Source organism: Leuciscus leuciscus, assembly GCF_965113295.1.
Source record: "Leuciscus leuciscus genome assembly, chromosome: 11".
NCBI classification, from domain to species: domain Eukaryota; kingdom Metazoa; phylum Chordata; class Actinopteri; order Cypriniformes; family Leuciscidae; genus Leuciscus; species Leuciscus leuciscus.
In genome coordinates, this window is record NC_138735.1 from 19,474,652 (window position 1) to 19,491,800 (window position 17,149).

Sequence of the window (17,149 nt, forward strand, 5' to 3'; positions counted from 1 at the left end):
AACACTTGGAAAGTTAACTCCCATCTGATAAACCATTTCATTTTGCTATTATTAATCAGAAAATGTACAACACAAAAAGCAAATTCAATATGAAACATCGTACACTCAACACGTGCGTTTATCTTAATATTAACCATTATATATTGAGTTGATACACTTGAATATAATCAGAAACTAACAATAACACTGCCAGCGAACAGTTTCATCCACGCTTTCCTCGTTAGCATATGTAGGACATGACGATTGGCACAGTTAAAAACGTCGCCTTGTATATTAGTTGTGTTGAATTAGAATATATAATTTCACTTTACATACCTGGAAAAAGAGACAAAACCCCAGTGCTGTTCTCAACGCGTGGAGTTGTGTTGTCTAAAAGGCAGTAGGCCCACGCACAGGTGAGGTGAGGCACGTCATTTACTACCCGCCCGCACCCCAGGCCAGGTCTCCCCCTACTGGATACTCACAGAATGACACCTCAGACATATGACCATTTCATTTGATTAACAGAACTCGAACACTCTCCTACGGAAGCGTATTGCATTCACTTGAGGAAAAAAAAATCTACTCTGTTTTTCTGAATTAATGACTTAATTATCTCAGAATTACGAGATAATTTTCATGAAAAATTTTTTTTTTGCTCTGTTTTTCTGAATTAATGACTTAATTATCTCAGAATTCTGAGATAATTTTTTCTTGAAATAAAAATATTTGCTCTATTTTTTCTGAATTAATGACTTAATTATCTCAGAATTCTGAGATAATTTTTCATAAAAAAATATTTTGTTCTGTTTTTCTGAATTAACGACTTAATTATCTCAGAATTATGAGATAATTTTTCATTAAAAAAAAATTGCTCTGTTTTTCTGAATTAATGACTTAATTATCTCAGAATTCTGAGATAATTAAGTCATTAATTCAGAAAAACAGAGCAAATATTTTTATTTCAAGAAAAAATTATCTCAGAATTCTGAGATAATTAAGTCGTTAATTCAGAAAAACAGAGCAAAAAAAATTTTTTTCATGAAAATTATCTCGTAATTCTGAGATAATTAAGTCATTAATTCAGAAAAACAGAGTAGATTTTTTTCCTCAAGTGAATGCAATACGCTTCCGTACTCTCCTATATCATAACGATTTCACATTAATTGCATGAATCATCTTATTTCTCTTTTTTATCACTAGTAGGCGTACTTCCCCTCGTCCTGACATCTTGGGATTTTAGTTGTGAACTTTTTGATGTTTTCCATTTGGACTGTTACTTTTACTATATCAATATTTTCTTAGCCTGTAATATGCCACAGTCTATCTCTGGTATCAATATGCGAGATAGAAAGAGCAAAGCAAAAATCACGGCTCAGGCTTCCCGCACGTAGGCCTACGTTTCAACTGTACACATGTCCCAAATGTACATGAGCGTGGCCTCATCCCATTGTTTATAGGTATGCTACTAATGTGATGTTTATTAAATCTCATTTAATTTCGTTTTTTATTTTTGGTTTTTAATGACTTTATTTTGAATTAAAATTACAGAAAATGACAGGTGCTATGCTTTTTTTTATTTTTTTTATCTCTAATATCGTCAGCTAGGAATCCACCCAAATTATAAAAAGTTTAGTTTTTTAAAGTTTTTTTATGAGGAAAGGAATAAAATATTTTAGTATTTATTTTTAAGGCAAAATGAAAATCTTGGTTTTGGTTTCAATGTTTTTTTTGTGTTATTTATGGTAACACTTTACAAGAAGGTCCAATTAGTTAATAGTTAACTAATATTAACTAACAATGAGCAATTACAATATTTGTTAATTTTGTTAATAAAATTTGTTAATACTTTAACATTTGTTAATAAAAATACAATGTAACATTGTTAGTTCATGTTAACTCATGTCAACTTAAACAGATAGGTAACTTTTGATTATAATAATGTATTAATAAACGTTAAAAAGAACATGAACTAAGATGAATAAATGCCTTTGAAGTGTTTTTCAATGTTAGTTCATGTTGATTAATGTAGTTAACTAATGTTGACAAATGTAAAGTGTTCCCATTTGTTATTTACTTGTTTGCAAAAGTTCAAAGATTGAACGTTAAGGATTTTTACTCAACTTATTTAAAATATATTTTAAAATAATAGGTATCTGTGTTGTTGTTTTTTTTATATAAAAACATTTGAATATTTTCACCCATGCACTCGCATGCACAAAAGACGACAAACAATGGCAGTTGTAAGAAAAAGCTGGACTTTTATTTTGTAGGGACAAACTACTGTCAAATGACTTGAATGAAATGAATAGCTTTAAACTGTTAAGCGTGAAAATATATAATATAAAAGAACTGCTTGGTTTTGTCTTTAGTTTCATTGAAGCAGAAAATATATACAACAAAAAGGCAGAAGTAAGAAACACTTTGAAAAGCATCAGAGATCAAAACATACATCAATCATGACTAATAAATACCAATCATTTCCATTTCATTGCGATGAGGTGATACATCTTTACAAGGGAATAGTAAGCTGGACTCAAACGAATGAAGCCGTGCCCACATCCTAATCAGCTTCAAGAACAGCACGTGAAGGCAAAAATAAAGCAAGTATATTTCTGATTGTGCATTTTTGCTCTAAAAGCATGTAGTACTGAGACAAATGAACGGGTCTTGCATGCAAATGCTCCTATCGGGTCAAATAATGATGTGCCGACAGTTGAAGTCTTGATGGTCAGATATGTACATCGATTCATTTCCTCAAAGCTCATTCAGAAACATACAAACTTAAAACGTCTTCACTGTGAAGTGGAAACAATATGGGCAACACAAATTTGCATAACATGATAGTGCATAATATATGCAGGTTTTATCAACAAAACGTTTTTGAAACTACTAAATTTATACCCACAATTCATGTTGTCGTTTGGGTTCAACCAACCCGTCGGAGTACAATCAAATGGAGCTTGGTAAATTCGTTTAGGTAGTTACATCGTAGTAAACACCAACTTTATGCCTGTCCAGAATACTTTTTTTTCCTTTTTTCCAAGCATAGATTTAGCTCTATTTATATATTACAAATGTTTCAATATTTGAAGAACAATGTGGATTTCATTTCTTAATAAAATAATTTGTCAATAAACAGATTAGAATTCTCTGAAATCTACATAGTTACAAAATGTTAATTCTCTATATGATAGGCAACGTTATCGGCGGTCACATTACAGGCCGGAAACTCTGATTTTTAATCAATAGGTAGGTTATATAGAAGTTCATTAGACAGGAAACAGTGGCTCCTCGTGTTAACAGGCACAAACACTAACCTTTCTTTTGTTAAACTCTTTATTGCCCAAACCATGAATAAATACTAAATAGTCCTAATGCTGAAATGCTCAACGTGAAATAATTTAACTGAAAGTGTTACTTCATAGTAATAGAATAGATTATTAAATACTTTGCAGTTGGTGCCCTTCCTCCACAGCTGAAACATAAAGATGTGCTTCACACAGGTTAATGTAGGTGGGAAACGTGAACAAGTTGCATTATTTCCACTTCTCCAGAGCACAGTGTGGCTCAGATAATATTCAGCTGGCATTCGGAGAAAAACTAAATAAATAACTCGGTAAGAATAAATAAAAGCCATTCGAAATAATGGTCAACAGATATCATGATCATATTACGCGATATCTGCGGCGTATAAAATAAATTAAAAGGAAATCGCTCACTTTTCTCCACCTTGTGCTGATGATCCAACACCATAAAATGGCATGAAAACAATCTTAGATTCAGAGACAACGGGGCGGGCGTGAGGCCGACCCATCTGCTCTCTGATTGGTTCATTTTTTCACAGATAAAGTGCTAACTGAGGAGCCTCTGGGGGATTTGTGTACCGTTAGAAAATCCCAAGGAGCCGTTTTGTGGAACAGGAGTCCTTCCTCTAGCTTTGCAAACAAAGGTACAGACCACCAGCTCAAGTCGAAAAAGCGACCGAGACAGAAGGCCCTCCAAAAGAGGCCGTTTAAATGCTGTTTGTTTAGGTGGAAATTCTCAGAAAAACGCCAAATAACAACAGCGATGGTCAAAATGCATTGCTTCTGAAAGCTAGAAAAAGTCCCTGAGATACATAATCAGCATTATGACTCCCATTGGTGCCCCTTCTCAATTCATATAAATAACCTTCGCAATAATAATAATGGTAAATGTTGATGATAATACCACCAATGTGGGTGAGAAGTTCTTCACCTTCCTGGCCATATGTACAAGTATTCAAAAACCAGTTGGCCAGACTTGTTTTTGAACTGAAATGTTAGCTGCCACTGCGATGGCAATAATGATAATAAAGATTGTTATAATAACTTAATGCTTCGCTAACATCATAAAGGCAGATAATGCAAATATTGATATCCTGGGATGGAGGGTCTCCATTCATAAAAACAAAACAAAATGGCATTCATTTACAATCCCATAGTTCATTTGTACAGTGATCATACAAGAGCCCTCATTAGACTTTTACAGACTCCATCACTGACAGCTTCATGGCGTCTTCTAGCATTTGATTGTCCGTGAAGGTGGCCGGAGGTTCTGGGACAGAATCTGACAAGCCGATCAGAGACTCCAGGAGACAAGTTCCCGGGTCGGCCGCCTGCGGAAGGCTAGGGTAGGTAGGCAACTGGAACTGAAAGAAGTTGTCCATGTGCTCGTACTCCTTCAGGGAGTTGTACAGCGAGCTCGGTCCCAGACAAGGAAAGCCGTCGAAGAACTCCAGGTCCGACTCGGATGACAGGCTCAGGTCCATGTAGCTGGCGGAGTGATCGATGGATGGTGAGGGCGTGTGAGGGACGGAGCCATTGTGGAATAGAGCGATACCTTGATTTGCGTTCTCGTCTAAGAGCTCGGACATGGCCGTGCGGCTGTTGTCCGTTTGTGACGTGCAGAGCTTGTCGTCCGTCGCGCTGAAGATGCCGTAGCCCATCGACTCGCTCTTTTTCTGCTGGTAGTCGCAGTTGTTGTTACACTCCCTGACAGAACAGTCCTCATTGTCCGCGTCACTAAAGCTTAGGATTCTCGTAAGTCCATTTTCGTCTACGTCTAGAGGCGACTGCTCGCTCTGAGCGTTCCCGGCGGATTCGGAGTCCTCGCTCTGGCCTGAAGAGCTGGATGAATCGGTCATGTCACTGCTGCAGCTGTTCTCTCCCGCAGATACTAGCTCCGAGCTGAAGTGAAATGTGGGCGTCTCTGGCGTGGTGCTGCTCTCTGCTGGACGGCTGGGGGAACTGCAGTCTGGCTGATTCTCAGACGGTGACTCGGTCTCCGGCGTGTGCTCCTCCAAACGCTTCTCCAGCTCCAGCTTCATGATGGTGTGGATGTAGTGGGTCTGAACTCGGCTGGAGTTGAACTCGATGCGGCCCTGCGTGTTTCCACAGCCGTCTTTAGTGCAGCCGCATGGAAAGGATGAGTGGTCCATCTGTAAAGTCAGGAAACATTACATTAATATATTACGGAATATATAAATTATATTTTAGAATACAAATACATATCACGTTATACATTTTTTTTAACTCTTATAAAATATACATTTCAAATATTTAGTACATTTTTAAATAGACTATTAAATTAATACAATTTATTTTTTGTGTATTATATACACTCACTACCATTCAAAAGTTTGGGGTTGGGAAGATTTTTTTTTTGATTTTCAAAAGAAGTCTCTTATGCTCCCAAAGGGCTGAATTTATTTGATCAAAAATAGTGAAAACTGTAATATTGTGAAATTTGACCATTTAAAACAACTTTTACTACTGTAATATATATTAAAAATGTCATGTTTATGAGATCGCTGAATTTTCATCAGCTATTAGTCCAGTCTTCAGTCATGTGATCCTTCAGAAATTATTCTAATATGGAGTTCAGTGCTGCTTTATTTGGTGAAACCCGTAATACATCTTTTTCAGGATTATTTGATGAATAGAAAGTTATTTTATTTATTTAATACATCCTTGCTGAAAAAAGATTTATGTTTTTGTCTTTTCAAAGAAAATTAAATTACTGACCCCACAATTTTAAATGATATTGTATGCAACGAATTTAGACAATTGGCACATTCTTGTGCAACAGGAATGATACCTGTAAATATTACAGATAACCTTGTGTTCTCAAGGAAGTCTGTCGAGACTCAAGCGCTCACCTGACATTTGATCCCAGCCAAACTACAGCTGCAGCTCTCCGGCTCGCAGAAGCCCTGGCAATCACATCCGCAGTCTTCTCTCGATGTACGCAGCTCATGCAGTTGACGCTTCTCCTCTTTATCGATTTTTTTGATGCCGGCGGCTTTGAGGATGGCATGCCTTCTCTTAGATGGGTAAGGATGAAGGAAGGAGCCATCATCCAAATTCACTCCGCTGAGGTCGATTTCATCCTCGGGGATGTCATCGACAGTCAACCTTTCAGCTTCTTCGGACACTTGGGTACCATTTTTGGTAAGCTGCCACGAGAAAAAGATATTTACATGATTATGATGATGTTTGGATTTAAATACAGCTTGTTTGACCTCAATGTGTGAAAATTGTAATCGCTACCTTCAGCTTAAGAGCTTCCAGTTTCTCCTCCCTCATTCGGTTCTTGAGTTTCTCTCGCCGTAGGTGGCGCTGTGCTATGGCAAACTCGGCTAACGTGTAGCGGCGCTGCGCGCTGTGTCTCTGCACCATGCCAAGGGTGCAACCTCCCCGGCTGGGCACGCTGGTGAAGCCCTGGCAGCGAGGGAAGAAGAACACCGTAACCTGGTCAAACTGCACGTTGCCTCGCCGTGTGCGCTTGGCTTTCTTCAGGATAGATGTGGCTGGAAAAAAGAAGGACAGAAAGAAAGAGAGGATATATATAAGACGTTCCAGCTTGTGGTGGACTTGAAAAGAAAACATTAAGTGGAAAACAGCGGGTGAAACATTCACAGGAATTTATGCTTGAAATTCCTTAAATGAAAATTAAGAGCACATGTCTGAGAGAGTGGTGGAAAAAAAGAAAGTTCTGTTCCTAGTATCTCATTGGGGAGTATTTGAGTAGGAAGTGTGCCAAGCCTAATGGGAAGACTTGGAGTCTCTTGTGTAAACATCAAGATCCCATTAACATTGTTGCGAGTGCACTACATCGCCACTAGATGGCAGTCCACACATAGCAAATTAGCATATTGTAAATGCCAGAGCTACAATCATTCCATCATACTACACTATACAAAAATATATATTTCACGAATCAACATCAGAACAGATGTGCAAATAGTTCAGCTAATAGTTTGATCAAATCCAGACACATGCAAAGACAACTGTATTCCTCTTCGCTCGTGTCTGACAAACAATCCACCCAGGAATTTCCCCTTTGGCGCTGAAATGTGCAGGAGGAGCAAAGCGTCCAAAATCACAACACAGTGGCTGGATGATCTGGAGGTTTGAGGTTTCTGGAAGTGGAGAGGGCACTCAAGACATTTAATAAAATACACTCCATCTTTACATAAGACAGGCCATCTGTCCACACTTTCCTTGCTAATTATTCCTACAACCAGTCAAAAATCAGTCAATGTCAGTGGTCGAAAGCATTTCAAAGGGAGGAATTTCTTCTTGAAACATCACCACCACATTTTTTTTAATTGTAAATCCCATATCCTTTGCACAAGAATATTTAATGTTGAATTGTTAAACTCTGTGAGAGAGAAGCTCATTTTCCCTCAGGGCCTAAAGCTGACTGATTGTTATCTGAAGGGAATGGAGGGGATGGATCTCACTGTCCCCACAGCTGGTTTATATTAGACTTGCAATGGTGGGAACTCAAACTCACACAAGCCTATCTAGAAGCCTGTGCAAATATGTTTTGTTCATCTAACAGAAAAGATGTGATGGACAAGTCTAAAAGTACAGCGTGGTCTCACATGAACCTGATAGAAACAATGACACGTTAAAAGAACAGAGCAGCTTTATGCATTATCAAGTTTATATTGGTGATATTATGAATTAGAGTAAACAAGCTCTCAGTTATGCAAGGAGTCAGATTCTGGAGACTTCATCTAATAATGAAGTCTGAAATTGATAATATATGGATATTAGTCAGGGTAGACAGCATGGTTTATTTTAAGTGAATGAAAAGTAGGCGGTGAGGGATAGTTCAGTGGTTTGTACTGTTAAGTGTGTTGGTGCCAATCATTATGCAACTCTGAAAACGCATCCAAAATAACATGGGTTGTGAATATATTAGTCATGCGCAAGCTACTGAACAGACTGTACACTACTGTTCAAAAGTTTAGGGTCAGCTATCTATTCATCAAAGAATCCTGAAAAAATGCGTCACACCAAAACTGCTTTGAGCATTGATGATAAAAAAAAACTATTTCTGTTTAAAAGCACCAAATCAAAATACTAGAATGATTTCTGAAGGATCATGTGACACTGAAGACTGGAGTAATTATGCTGAAAATTCAGCTTTTCCATCACAGGAATAAATTACATTTTAAAATATATTCAAAAATAAAAATTAACAATATTTCACATTATTACTGTTTTTACCAAATAAAAATGTGCAGCCTTGGTGATATAAGAGAGTTCTGTTCAAAACAAAAAATCTTGCTGTCGATTTGAAAGCTATTATATGTCTGCCGTTCACGGCTTAGTTTCAATTCACATTAAATTAAATATGCCGTCTAACCTGACTGAGCTCTATTCTCTGACTTTGTTTCATAAACACAAGCAGACAGCCATATCGTTTCCCTTCCTCTTCTCTTCATGCCTGTCTTCCTGCTCTGTGCCCCTTCGGTCTTTCTCAGCACCTGTTCTGGGTTCATGCCCGGTGCTCAGACAAAGCTCTGCGTTCATTCTGCCTCCCTCCGTCACATGGCACACTCTCTGGCTTCCTGCCCAGCCATCCTGGGAAACTCACAACTGTTTGCTTTCCCTTCCCTGACTCACCCCAAAAACCTGGATGAACGGCCTGCAGGAGGGGACCTGGTGAATGTGGCATGCATCAAAACATCCTGTGTAATTAGCTGCATCCATGCAATTAATCCTGTATCTCAATAACACCTTATCAGGTAGGACACAGAAAGGCTGAGATAAGCCCTGCAGACCTTATGCATGAATAAAGAGCCATGGAAATGGGAGTTTGACCATCCACCCTAATCAGAGAATGAATGATTCGATCAAGGGGAAACTCACTGTTTAAGGACGTTGCAGGGGAGCTGGGGTTGCTGGGGGTTGAATCCAGGGTGTCGGAGTAGCAGCTCTCCCCATCCGAGTCCCATTCGGAGTAGGCGGAGGAGGAGAGAGAGGAAGGTGAGGAGGAAGAGTAGCATGGGTCCTCCTCCACCTCCTCGTACTTCCTCTTGAGAACCCCGCTCATGGCGCTAGCGTGTGGTGATCTGTGGGAAACAAGCAAAGACAGAAAAGCATTATAGGAGGGATGCGTCTACACCAATTTGAAAATGGTGTTTTCATTTAAAAATGAACTCCATTCACACAAGCACATTCCAAAAGATTCCAAGTTCCACCTAAAAAGCTCACTAAGACGATACCAAGAGACCGGACATTATTAAGTTCTCACACTATTCTTATGGAACGATCATTTTATTAGCAAAATATCTCACAATTTACTGGTGCGTCCATGTCACACTCAATCGCCATTTCATGTTTGGTCTAAAAATCAATTGCCCTCATGTTTTGCCGCAGAACAGCAATTGCAAATAAATTCTCTCATCTTTGCAAGAGTGTAAAATGAAGATTGTACAAAGTAGCATTTATCTTTTAGTAACACTGTGAAAGTGAAAAATCATATAGCAGGACAGGTATGTCACATGACTAAACGTGTCATCGTTTACAAATAGGCCTACTTAAATTTTCACAGTCCACACTACAATGCAACTCTCAGTGTGGATGGAAGGCCAAAACACAGAACAGATGCAATTTCAAGAGTATCTGGATTAGTGTAGACGTAACCAAAGGGGCACAAATTAAAGTTGCAATTCCAAGCAATCTGGCTTTGACCAACAGCTAATTTGTTTTGCTGTGAATTGTTTCGATATCGCAAGAAGTGCTTAGATGTTATCAGCCAGTGTAGCGTTCTTATTGTCCTAATAGCAGTTAAATGTCCAGTGAGGTTTTTAAACACAGGCTATGAGCATTACACTCCAAACAAGCAGCTGACGGCGCTTTATGCTGCCTCTGAGCGGCCAGGAAAACAGGAAGTAATCAATCACGTCCCTCCGGTGCAAGTCAACAATTACCAGACCCTTCACCCACTTCCAAATCCAATCGCATAGACAAATACATTGATTAGGATGGGGGTTGATTACAAAGCCACATTAGTGAGGAGGGTAAATTTCGGTTACCCCACTCAAAAAGCACACATCACTGAGCCAGTAGCGGCAATTACACTTTACACAGCTGCTAAATGCATTATATGAGACTCCGTAGTAAATGTGTGTACAGCTTGGCACAGTAAACGTGTTTATGTAAGACTAGGCTGCATTTGTCGCTGCTCCCGTGGAGAGGTTGCTTATTGGGCAATAAAAGCAATCAATCCTTTGGCAGGAAGAGTCTAGCCGGTGCCCATCAGCTTTTAAGGGTCAGAGCCGGTGCAGCGCAGCGGCGTTTACACAAAACCATAATTTGATACTGGCGGCTGTGGACTCGTTTGTTTCTCCGCCCTGAGATGAACCTCGGTCAGCTAGTTCACCTCAGGCTCGGCCTCTCGGTGCACTCCACAGCTCAGACACATTCGTGCTGATACAGGCAGAATGGAAGGAAGGAAGTGGGGAAGGAAGGAAAAGGTTTGATTTAGAGATAGTTTTTACTGCTGCTTGAGTGAAGCGGATTTTTTTTTTAAACTTGAGATGTGACAGCCAGTCGTCATAAGTCAAATCTGGAGTTATATCCTATGAAAACTACACTAAAACACAGCCATTTTTCCCTAGAAGTGATGAGCAGTAAATAAGTGTTTCATAATAAGGCTTGTTCCCAGCAAGACAGCCACTAAAGAGAAAAAGTGACAGATGGTCGTGACTGGCAGACTATACAGCTCATGATGTTGGTCCATGGTGTGTCATCGACAAAAAAAATAAGGAGCGTGTGACTAACACAGTATGACTCAATAGTAGTCTGCTATTCGTCTAATAATCAACCCTTCGAACTAACTTTACTAAAGTGTACAAATACTTTTTGGTTTGAGTTCAAATTGAGCGCTTTAACTGTCTTTGAGTGTTAGATGTCAACCATGCATTTGCGTAACAATACATCGACTAATGTGGTTTCATTTGGCCTAATTTTCCCTCGGGATTCACGATATAACCAACATTAGATATTTTCTAATAATATGTTAGATATTATATGTTGGACTTTTAACTAAATTGTATTTACAATATGTAATTACATATTGAATGTATATGTGTGTGCATTTCCTTGAATAATTAATTGTGCATGCTAATTTCCAAAATTTTTACATTTAGATTGCCATCACCTCTCATTTTAAGTTATTCTTTAATAACACTAATTTAACGCTGATAAATCTTTAGCAAATTGAAAATGTAATTTTTTTTTATACATTATAATGATGTGATGTCTAAATTCACTTTAAATTGATTTTAGTTTTAAGTGTTTTATTTTTAATTTATATGAAGCACAGTACAGAATAGTGTAGAATTTTACATACTGGTGATTTATCGATATTGGTGCGTCCCTAATCTTCAGACAAGCTTGTGTAGACTTCCATTTCCCACAGGTTGCTCTGTTTACAAGCTGAACTTCTCTCTCTCTGTGCATCATGTGCGCTTCACACATTAGTGCTGCCGTCGTGAATGTGCCAGACATCGGGGTGAGTCTGTGCCGTCTGCACATTCAGCCGCGTCTCCTCGGCTGCCAAATGTCGCTGCCAGGAAGCACAAGGTGAGTCTTATCTGCGTCTGAACCGTACAATATCTTCCATGAGTCAAACTTATCTGCTCGTGCAACACCGGCTGAAAGCAAACAATGCTTGAACCTTGACTAGAGGAACTCTACAAGCCAAACAGTTGGAAAGTTATGCAATAGTTTGTGCCACGTGTTAATACTCGGACACGGGTTTTAAATGGACAAATGAAACCGCAAACAGCTGACTTGCCTGAAAACGGCAGTACAGGCTAAGGACATAATCTATTTTTATTGCAAACAGTATGTGTCCAGATCTGTCCTCATTTGCATGTAAACAGAGCCAGCGCAGGGAGCGTGAACCCTTACATGCTACGTCTTGATTTGAAACGAGCACAAACCTTGGCAGGAAAAACTTTTAGTTTTTATATATAAATCACAGAGACCTTGACACTTGACTTTGTACAAGAAACCACCTGAACATGGTATCTGGTGCTCACCACACCCTCGTTCTTATCAGAGTCTCAGACACGTTTATCTTCATATTCAACCATCATCACTACTCTACTCAATTGCCAGAGAAAAAGAGAGAATTCCCTGAGGATGGCATGAATGCCTACCAAGCAGAGGAGTTTTAATGAAGGACTCTGGACAGTGAGGAGAGGGGGAGGACGGCACGGGAGATGTGGAGATAGAGGGGGAAAGAGTGCAAAACCTGGGTGTTAGAAGTGGGTCATTGTCTCTTGACTGCAGACTACCTGACACATTGATTTGTTAATCTTGCTTAACGGGCAGAAACAATGACGACGAGCTAATCCCAGGGACAAGAGAGGAGGGGATGCGGGGGGCTCAGCTGTAGGTCAATCTGGAGCTTGTCCTGTTGCACTCCAACATCAGCAGAGACTAGAAATACGAGCAAGAATCTCACAAATGAAAAACGAGAAGTCAAAACGCACCATCCACCCATAAATCCGCCACAGAGCAGGTCTGGATTTCACATCCAAGCAAAAGCTGTCACCGCCGAGGTATCCCAGACTTTAAGAGCAGGTGAGACGTTCGCACTGGAGCATAAATTATGCAGGACTGCCATTCCAATAAAGGCAGTGCACTGATGAGGAATTCTCAATGCTGTTGTCACCAAGGACGGCGGATATAAATCTCGCACAGAAAACGAGAATGGCCACAAAAGCAGCAGATTGCTGAAATCTTTAAATCTGATGTTGGCGGGCTCACTGCAGTTTAACGTATAGCATGAGTTAAACAAAAAAAGCTTCATTAAAAATTATTTAACTCACTGGCCTGCTTCCAAATCTTTTTTTAAAACAGCATCAGTCTGAACTGCAAACAGTGGAATCCCATCCTCATCTTACGCAAGAGAGTTGACTTCCCCTGCAGCTCACGTCTTCCATCCAGATAATGTAATAATGAGCATCATGTACCTCATCTAAACTATCTAAAAATATACAAAAGTGTGGCTATAAAACCTGGCTGCTAAAGATGTTGTAAAATCACTTGTAAGATAACTGGAATCAAAACCAGATTCCACAATTTCACCAGAATAAAAGAAAACGCTCCCCCTGCTGGCCAGCTCTGAAGAACTGCAGGCAGGGGCAGGAGGGAGCCGTGTGCTGTCCCGATCACTCTTGATGTTCAACTACGCCAGAGACATTCTGTTCCTGAGCTTCAACCCATGCAGAGTACACATTCATCCCAAATAGGAGTGTGTACCGATGTGGGAGGAGGGTAGCGGGCGAGAACTTTAAACATATAAATAATGCAATGTCTCCAGCCCACAGGAATTCTCCTCTGGCACGGCGACACATTCTATCTATCCCAGATGTGTCTGTGTAGTCCAGACCACTATTGCCCAAGAGGAATCACCTCACAGAAAAAAAACATCTATAAAAACACCTGATAGGACATCACGAGTCATCAAAGATTATGTTATTATGGTGGAGATGAAGATTTGTTTAAGCATAGCTGTATGGACTCGCACTATGCATTTCCTAATTTGAAATATGCAGAGAAAACAAGATTGATAAAACACCACATATTGTGCTGCAGATTACAAGTTGACTTTACTGATATCCAAAGTGATATTTAGTATCTAAATAACTGGACAATAATTCTGACTTAGTTGGTTTTTGGGTGGTTTTCAAACTGGGGTCGGTGGAAAAGTTTAGAGAAAAAGAATAAAGTAAAAATAAATGTTTAAAAAAATAAACAAAAAAAATAAATAAATGTGATGAATAAATAAAAAAGAATTAAAATTATTAATATAAATAAAATAAATACATAAAAAAATTTAAATTCTAATTTATATTTAAACTACTTTTTCAGTCTTTAGACATGAAAATATATAGCTGCCTTTTCAATTTTAGAATGGGTTTCCTCACATGAGTATGATCATATTTGAGGGTTCTGTGTCATCTAAAACACTGGAAATCCCTGACTTAGATTATTAAGAGGAATGACAAAATAAGCCATCTCAAAACACCCTCTGAAAGTTATTTAACAGTTATGAGCGCATCGTTCCTCACGTTTTAAGTCAACGAGTGGAAAATATGACCGCTCAGGAAATTGCCAAAACTGAAAGGAGATATTTCCATTGAACAGGGAACAATTTGCATCAATATCCGAAATGCAAACTTCCAACAGAGTGTGCAAAGTATAGCTTCCCTGAGAAGTCATCAGCATGAATAACTTAATGGTGGCTAAACAAATATCAGCCATCTTTACCAGTCTCTTAAGACTCTCTAGGGAGAGCATGTGTGTCTAGGGTGGAGGAGCTCAGGGGTCAGCGGCTCATGTCTGGGGCGCACACTGGTACCTCACAAGCTGGGAGGAATGCTTGAGAGTGACAAAACAGATGGGATCCCTCTGCTTCTCTGTTTTTGAGACATCAGGACCCCCACCTCCCCCAATACCAGTGCACAAAAGCCACACACTGAACTAGCCCAAATAGTAACACCCAGTCTGTGGGTGGGAGCTTAATAAAAAAAAGATGACATGTTGTGATATACATATACACTAATGATGCCTACATCATCTCTCGATTAAAAAAAATATGTCTGGTTTAAATGGGACATGTGAAGACTCATTTGAAAAGAGGGAAGGAAACTACCCAGACAAGGGCTGATTTCACAGACCATGGTACACGTGCAAGTTCGTACCTCATCAACCCAGAAGTAGTTATAAATAATGCTTATCTTTTATGGGTCCTTTTTGATAAGTTTAGCGTGCACTCCAATTCAAAACAACACTGTTGTTTCATAGAATACAAATCACTTGTGACCAGTGGACCACCTTGAGTGACAAACACATATTAAAAGACATAAAAACACAATAATAATAAAAAAAAACTTACTTAGGTCAATTAAGATATAAACGCGAGCATGTAGGTGAGATATATATGTATGATTGCGTATTAAGTGTAGCCTACCCACAAACAAAGTCGCGTGAAAGACCGACCACGATTCGCTCAACATAGAAGCACGCGCAACATAAACAGCCTCAAACTTACGAAAAAGGCACAAAAACACAAATAAGATAATAACAAGTGCTGCTGGTTGGTATTTTAACAATATACCGAGACACTTGAACTAAAGTTTACATAAAGCTCATAAATGAACGCAATAACTTCCCTTTTCAAACATTCAACCTGCTTACAGACAGGGACTGTGAATTCTCTCACAAAAGAAGCCAATGAATATGCAAATAACAAACTGTGTAACAAGTTACTAACTAACAAACCCGTGTGAAATGAGAACATTAATTCCCGTCAGTTATTCCAATCACGCCGTGCACAACGTGTCAGTGATTGTTGCCTCTTCTCTCGTGATTGACTGATGTCAATCACAGCAATCAGCGAATTACTGAAAAGCGTCTGGGAATTTTTTTTTTTTTTTTTTTTGAGCTTCTGTCATATAGCCTACAATATTAAAAATAACATCGAATATTCAATTATTTAAGTAACAAAAAAGACTGATTTATATATTGGTTTTAACAGTGACAGAATGTAGCTAGGTGTAAAAGGATTATTTACATTTGTGAATATGGATCTTTGCTAAAAGGGATAAAAACAAATATTAAATATATTTACATTGGTCAACAAACTGAAGTTTGGTTCGGATCAAGTAAGGTCTCCCTCAGACCTGCATTCAGCCTCGCATGCACCCCCGGTGACGTCACTGAGGACTGGAAGAGCATATGAGGCTGAGCGCAGATCTGATTCTGCAGGCACACTATTGAAATGATGCGGTGTGGCACCTTAAGGAGTCGCTCGCGCTTCAGAAGACACACCAGCACTACAAACGTGAACGGGGAATGCACTCAACACATGAACACAGATCCAAACCAGCAATTACGACTTATCGGACACACACACACACACACACACGGTTCACTATGCTGGAATTCTGCCAATGGATCCGATCAGAACCGCCAACAGCTGCTTATGAGAGTTATCTATTAATCAAACCCAGCCATTTAAAATCTGACAGAGAAAACGCTTATATTTACTCCGAACAATACACATTTAACATAGCCAACACTTAAGCATCAGGGTTTAAATAATAAATCGTTTATGAGTTTATTAGTGAAATAAAACGTAGGCTATACATTCATTAACACTGAAAACGCCAGACAATGGTAAATTATGTAAAGTTAAGTTAGTTTTTTCCATGTCATGGCAGCACACAACAATTTCCCCTGCTTTAGCTACTTGAAATAGTTACACAACACATTTTATCTGTTTACACCGGCCGACAAAAGAACATTGAAACTATCTGGCTGGACTCCAGCACCGAGCTTTGCCTATTAGACACATTACAAGTGCAGTGTATAACAGCGCGGACCTCCGCTACTCACCAATAAGGTGTCCGATCAGCATTAGTAGGCTATACCACAATATAGAAAAATATGAAGCGGTAATAATCCAAGTGCCACGACCGAGCGTTTATCGAGCGTGTATAGATCCCGTTGTGTTCGTGTGGCTATTGTGCGCTCGGCGTACTGAAGCAGCAGCTGAAGCTGTTCCTCTTGTCTGAAGCAGACGCCGATCAGCGCAGTCTTTTCGTCAGTGGAAAACTCCCTCCTGGCGTGTGACGCAGGCGGTGACACTGCCCACGCGCCGCTTCCTGCCTTCCGCGCGGAGCGACACTCCTCCTGGCGCGCTCGCATCCTGACACAGAATCACTATAGTAACATGATAAAGAAAGGACCGGAACACAACTACCTGAGGGTTATGGGAAACAGTAAATCTTTCATTACCCTGAAAAAATGTACTATGGTAACCATAG

At 39.4% G+C, this 17,149-nt stretch overlaps 1 protein-coding gene and 1 long non-coding RNA gene across 3 annotated transcripts; both read right to left on the reverse strand.

Moving 5' to 3' along the window:
* Positions 1-2,220: 2,220 nt before the first annotated feature.
* On the reverse strand, positions 2,221-16,904 carry csrnp1b (cysteine-serine-rich nuclear protein 1b). Of its 2 annotated transcripts, none has more exons than XM_082183904.1 (5): positions 16,719-16,904; positions 9,168-9,370; positions 6,552-6,811; positions 6,161-6,457; positions 2,221-5,440 (listed from the first exon to the last, which is right to left on the reverse strand). In XM_082183904.1, the coding sequence occupies exons 2-5, from the start codon at positions 9,349-9,351 to the stop codon at positions 4,478-4,480; spliced, it is 1,704 nt and encodes a 567-aa protein (XP_082040030.1). In that variant the 5' UTR covers positions 9,352-9,370; positions 16,719-16,904; the 3' UTR covers positions 2,221-4,477. The 2 variants fall into 2 exon arrangements, with proteins under 2 accessions (XP_082040030.1, XP_082040029.1); XM_082183903.1 differs by lacking the exon at positions 16,719-16,904 and adding an exon at positions 11,656-14,076.
* On the reverse strand, positions 10,521-11,649 carry LOC309509273. The gene is made up of 2 exons (XR_014209838.1): positions 11,458-11,649; positions 10,521-11,265 (listed from the first exon to the last, which is right to left on the reverse strand). It is a non-coding gene; the product is annotated as an uncharacterized lncRNA (long non-coding RNA).
* Positions 16,905-17,149: the final 245 nt, after the last annotated feature.

What these genes read in the sequence shown, in the direction of transcription:
- csrnp1b (XM_082183903.1), bottom strand. Translation starts at nt 11,840, where the DNA reads ATGTGCAGACGGCACAGACTCACCCCGATGTCTGGCACATTCACGACG. An exon ending in CCAATATCGATAAATCACCA is followed by an intron (nt 9,371 to 11,655) that starts GTATGTAAAATT and finishes TGTTTCCCACAG; the next exon opens with ATCACCACACGCTAGCGCCA. An exon ending in TGGAAGCTCTTAAGCTGAAG is followed by an intron (nt 6,458 to 6,551) that starts GTAGCGATTACA and finishes TTCTCGTGGCAG; the next exon opens with CTTACCAAAAATGGTACCCA.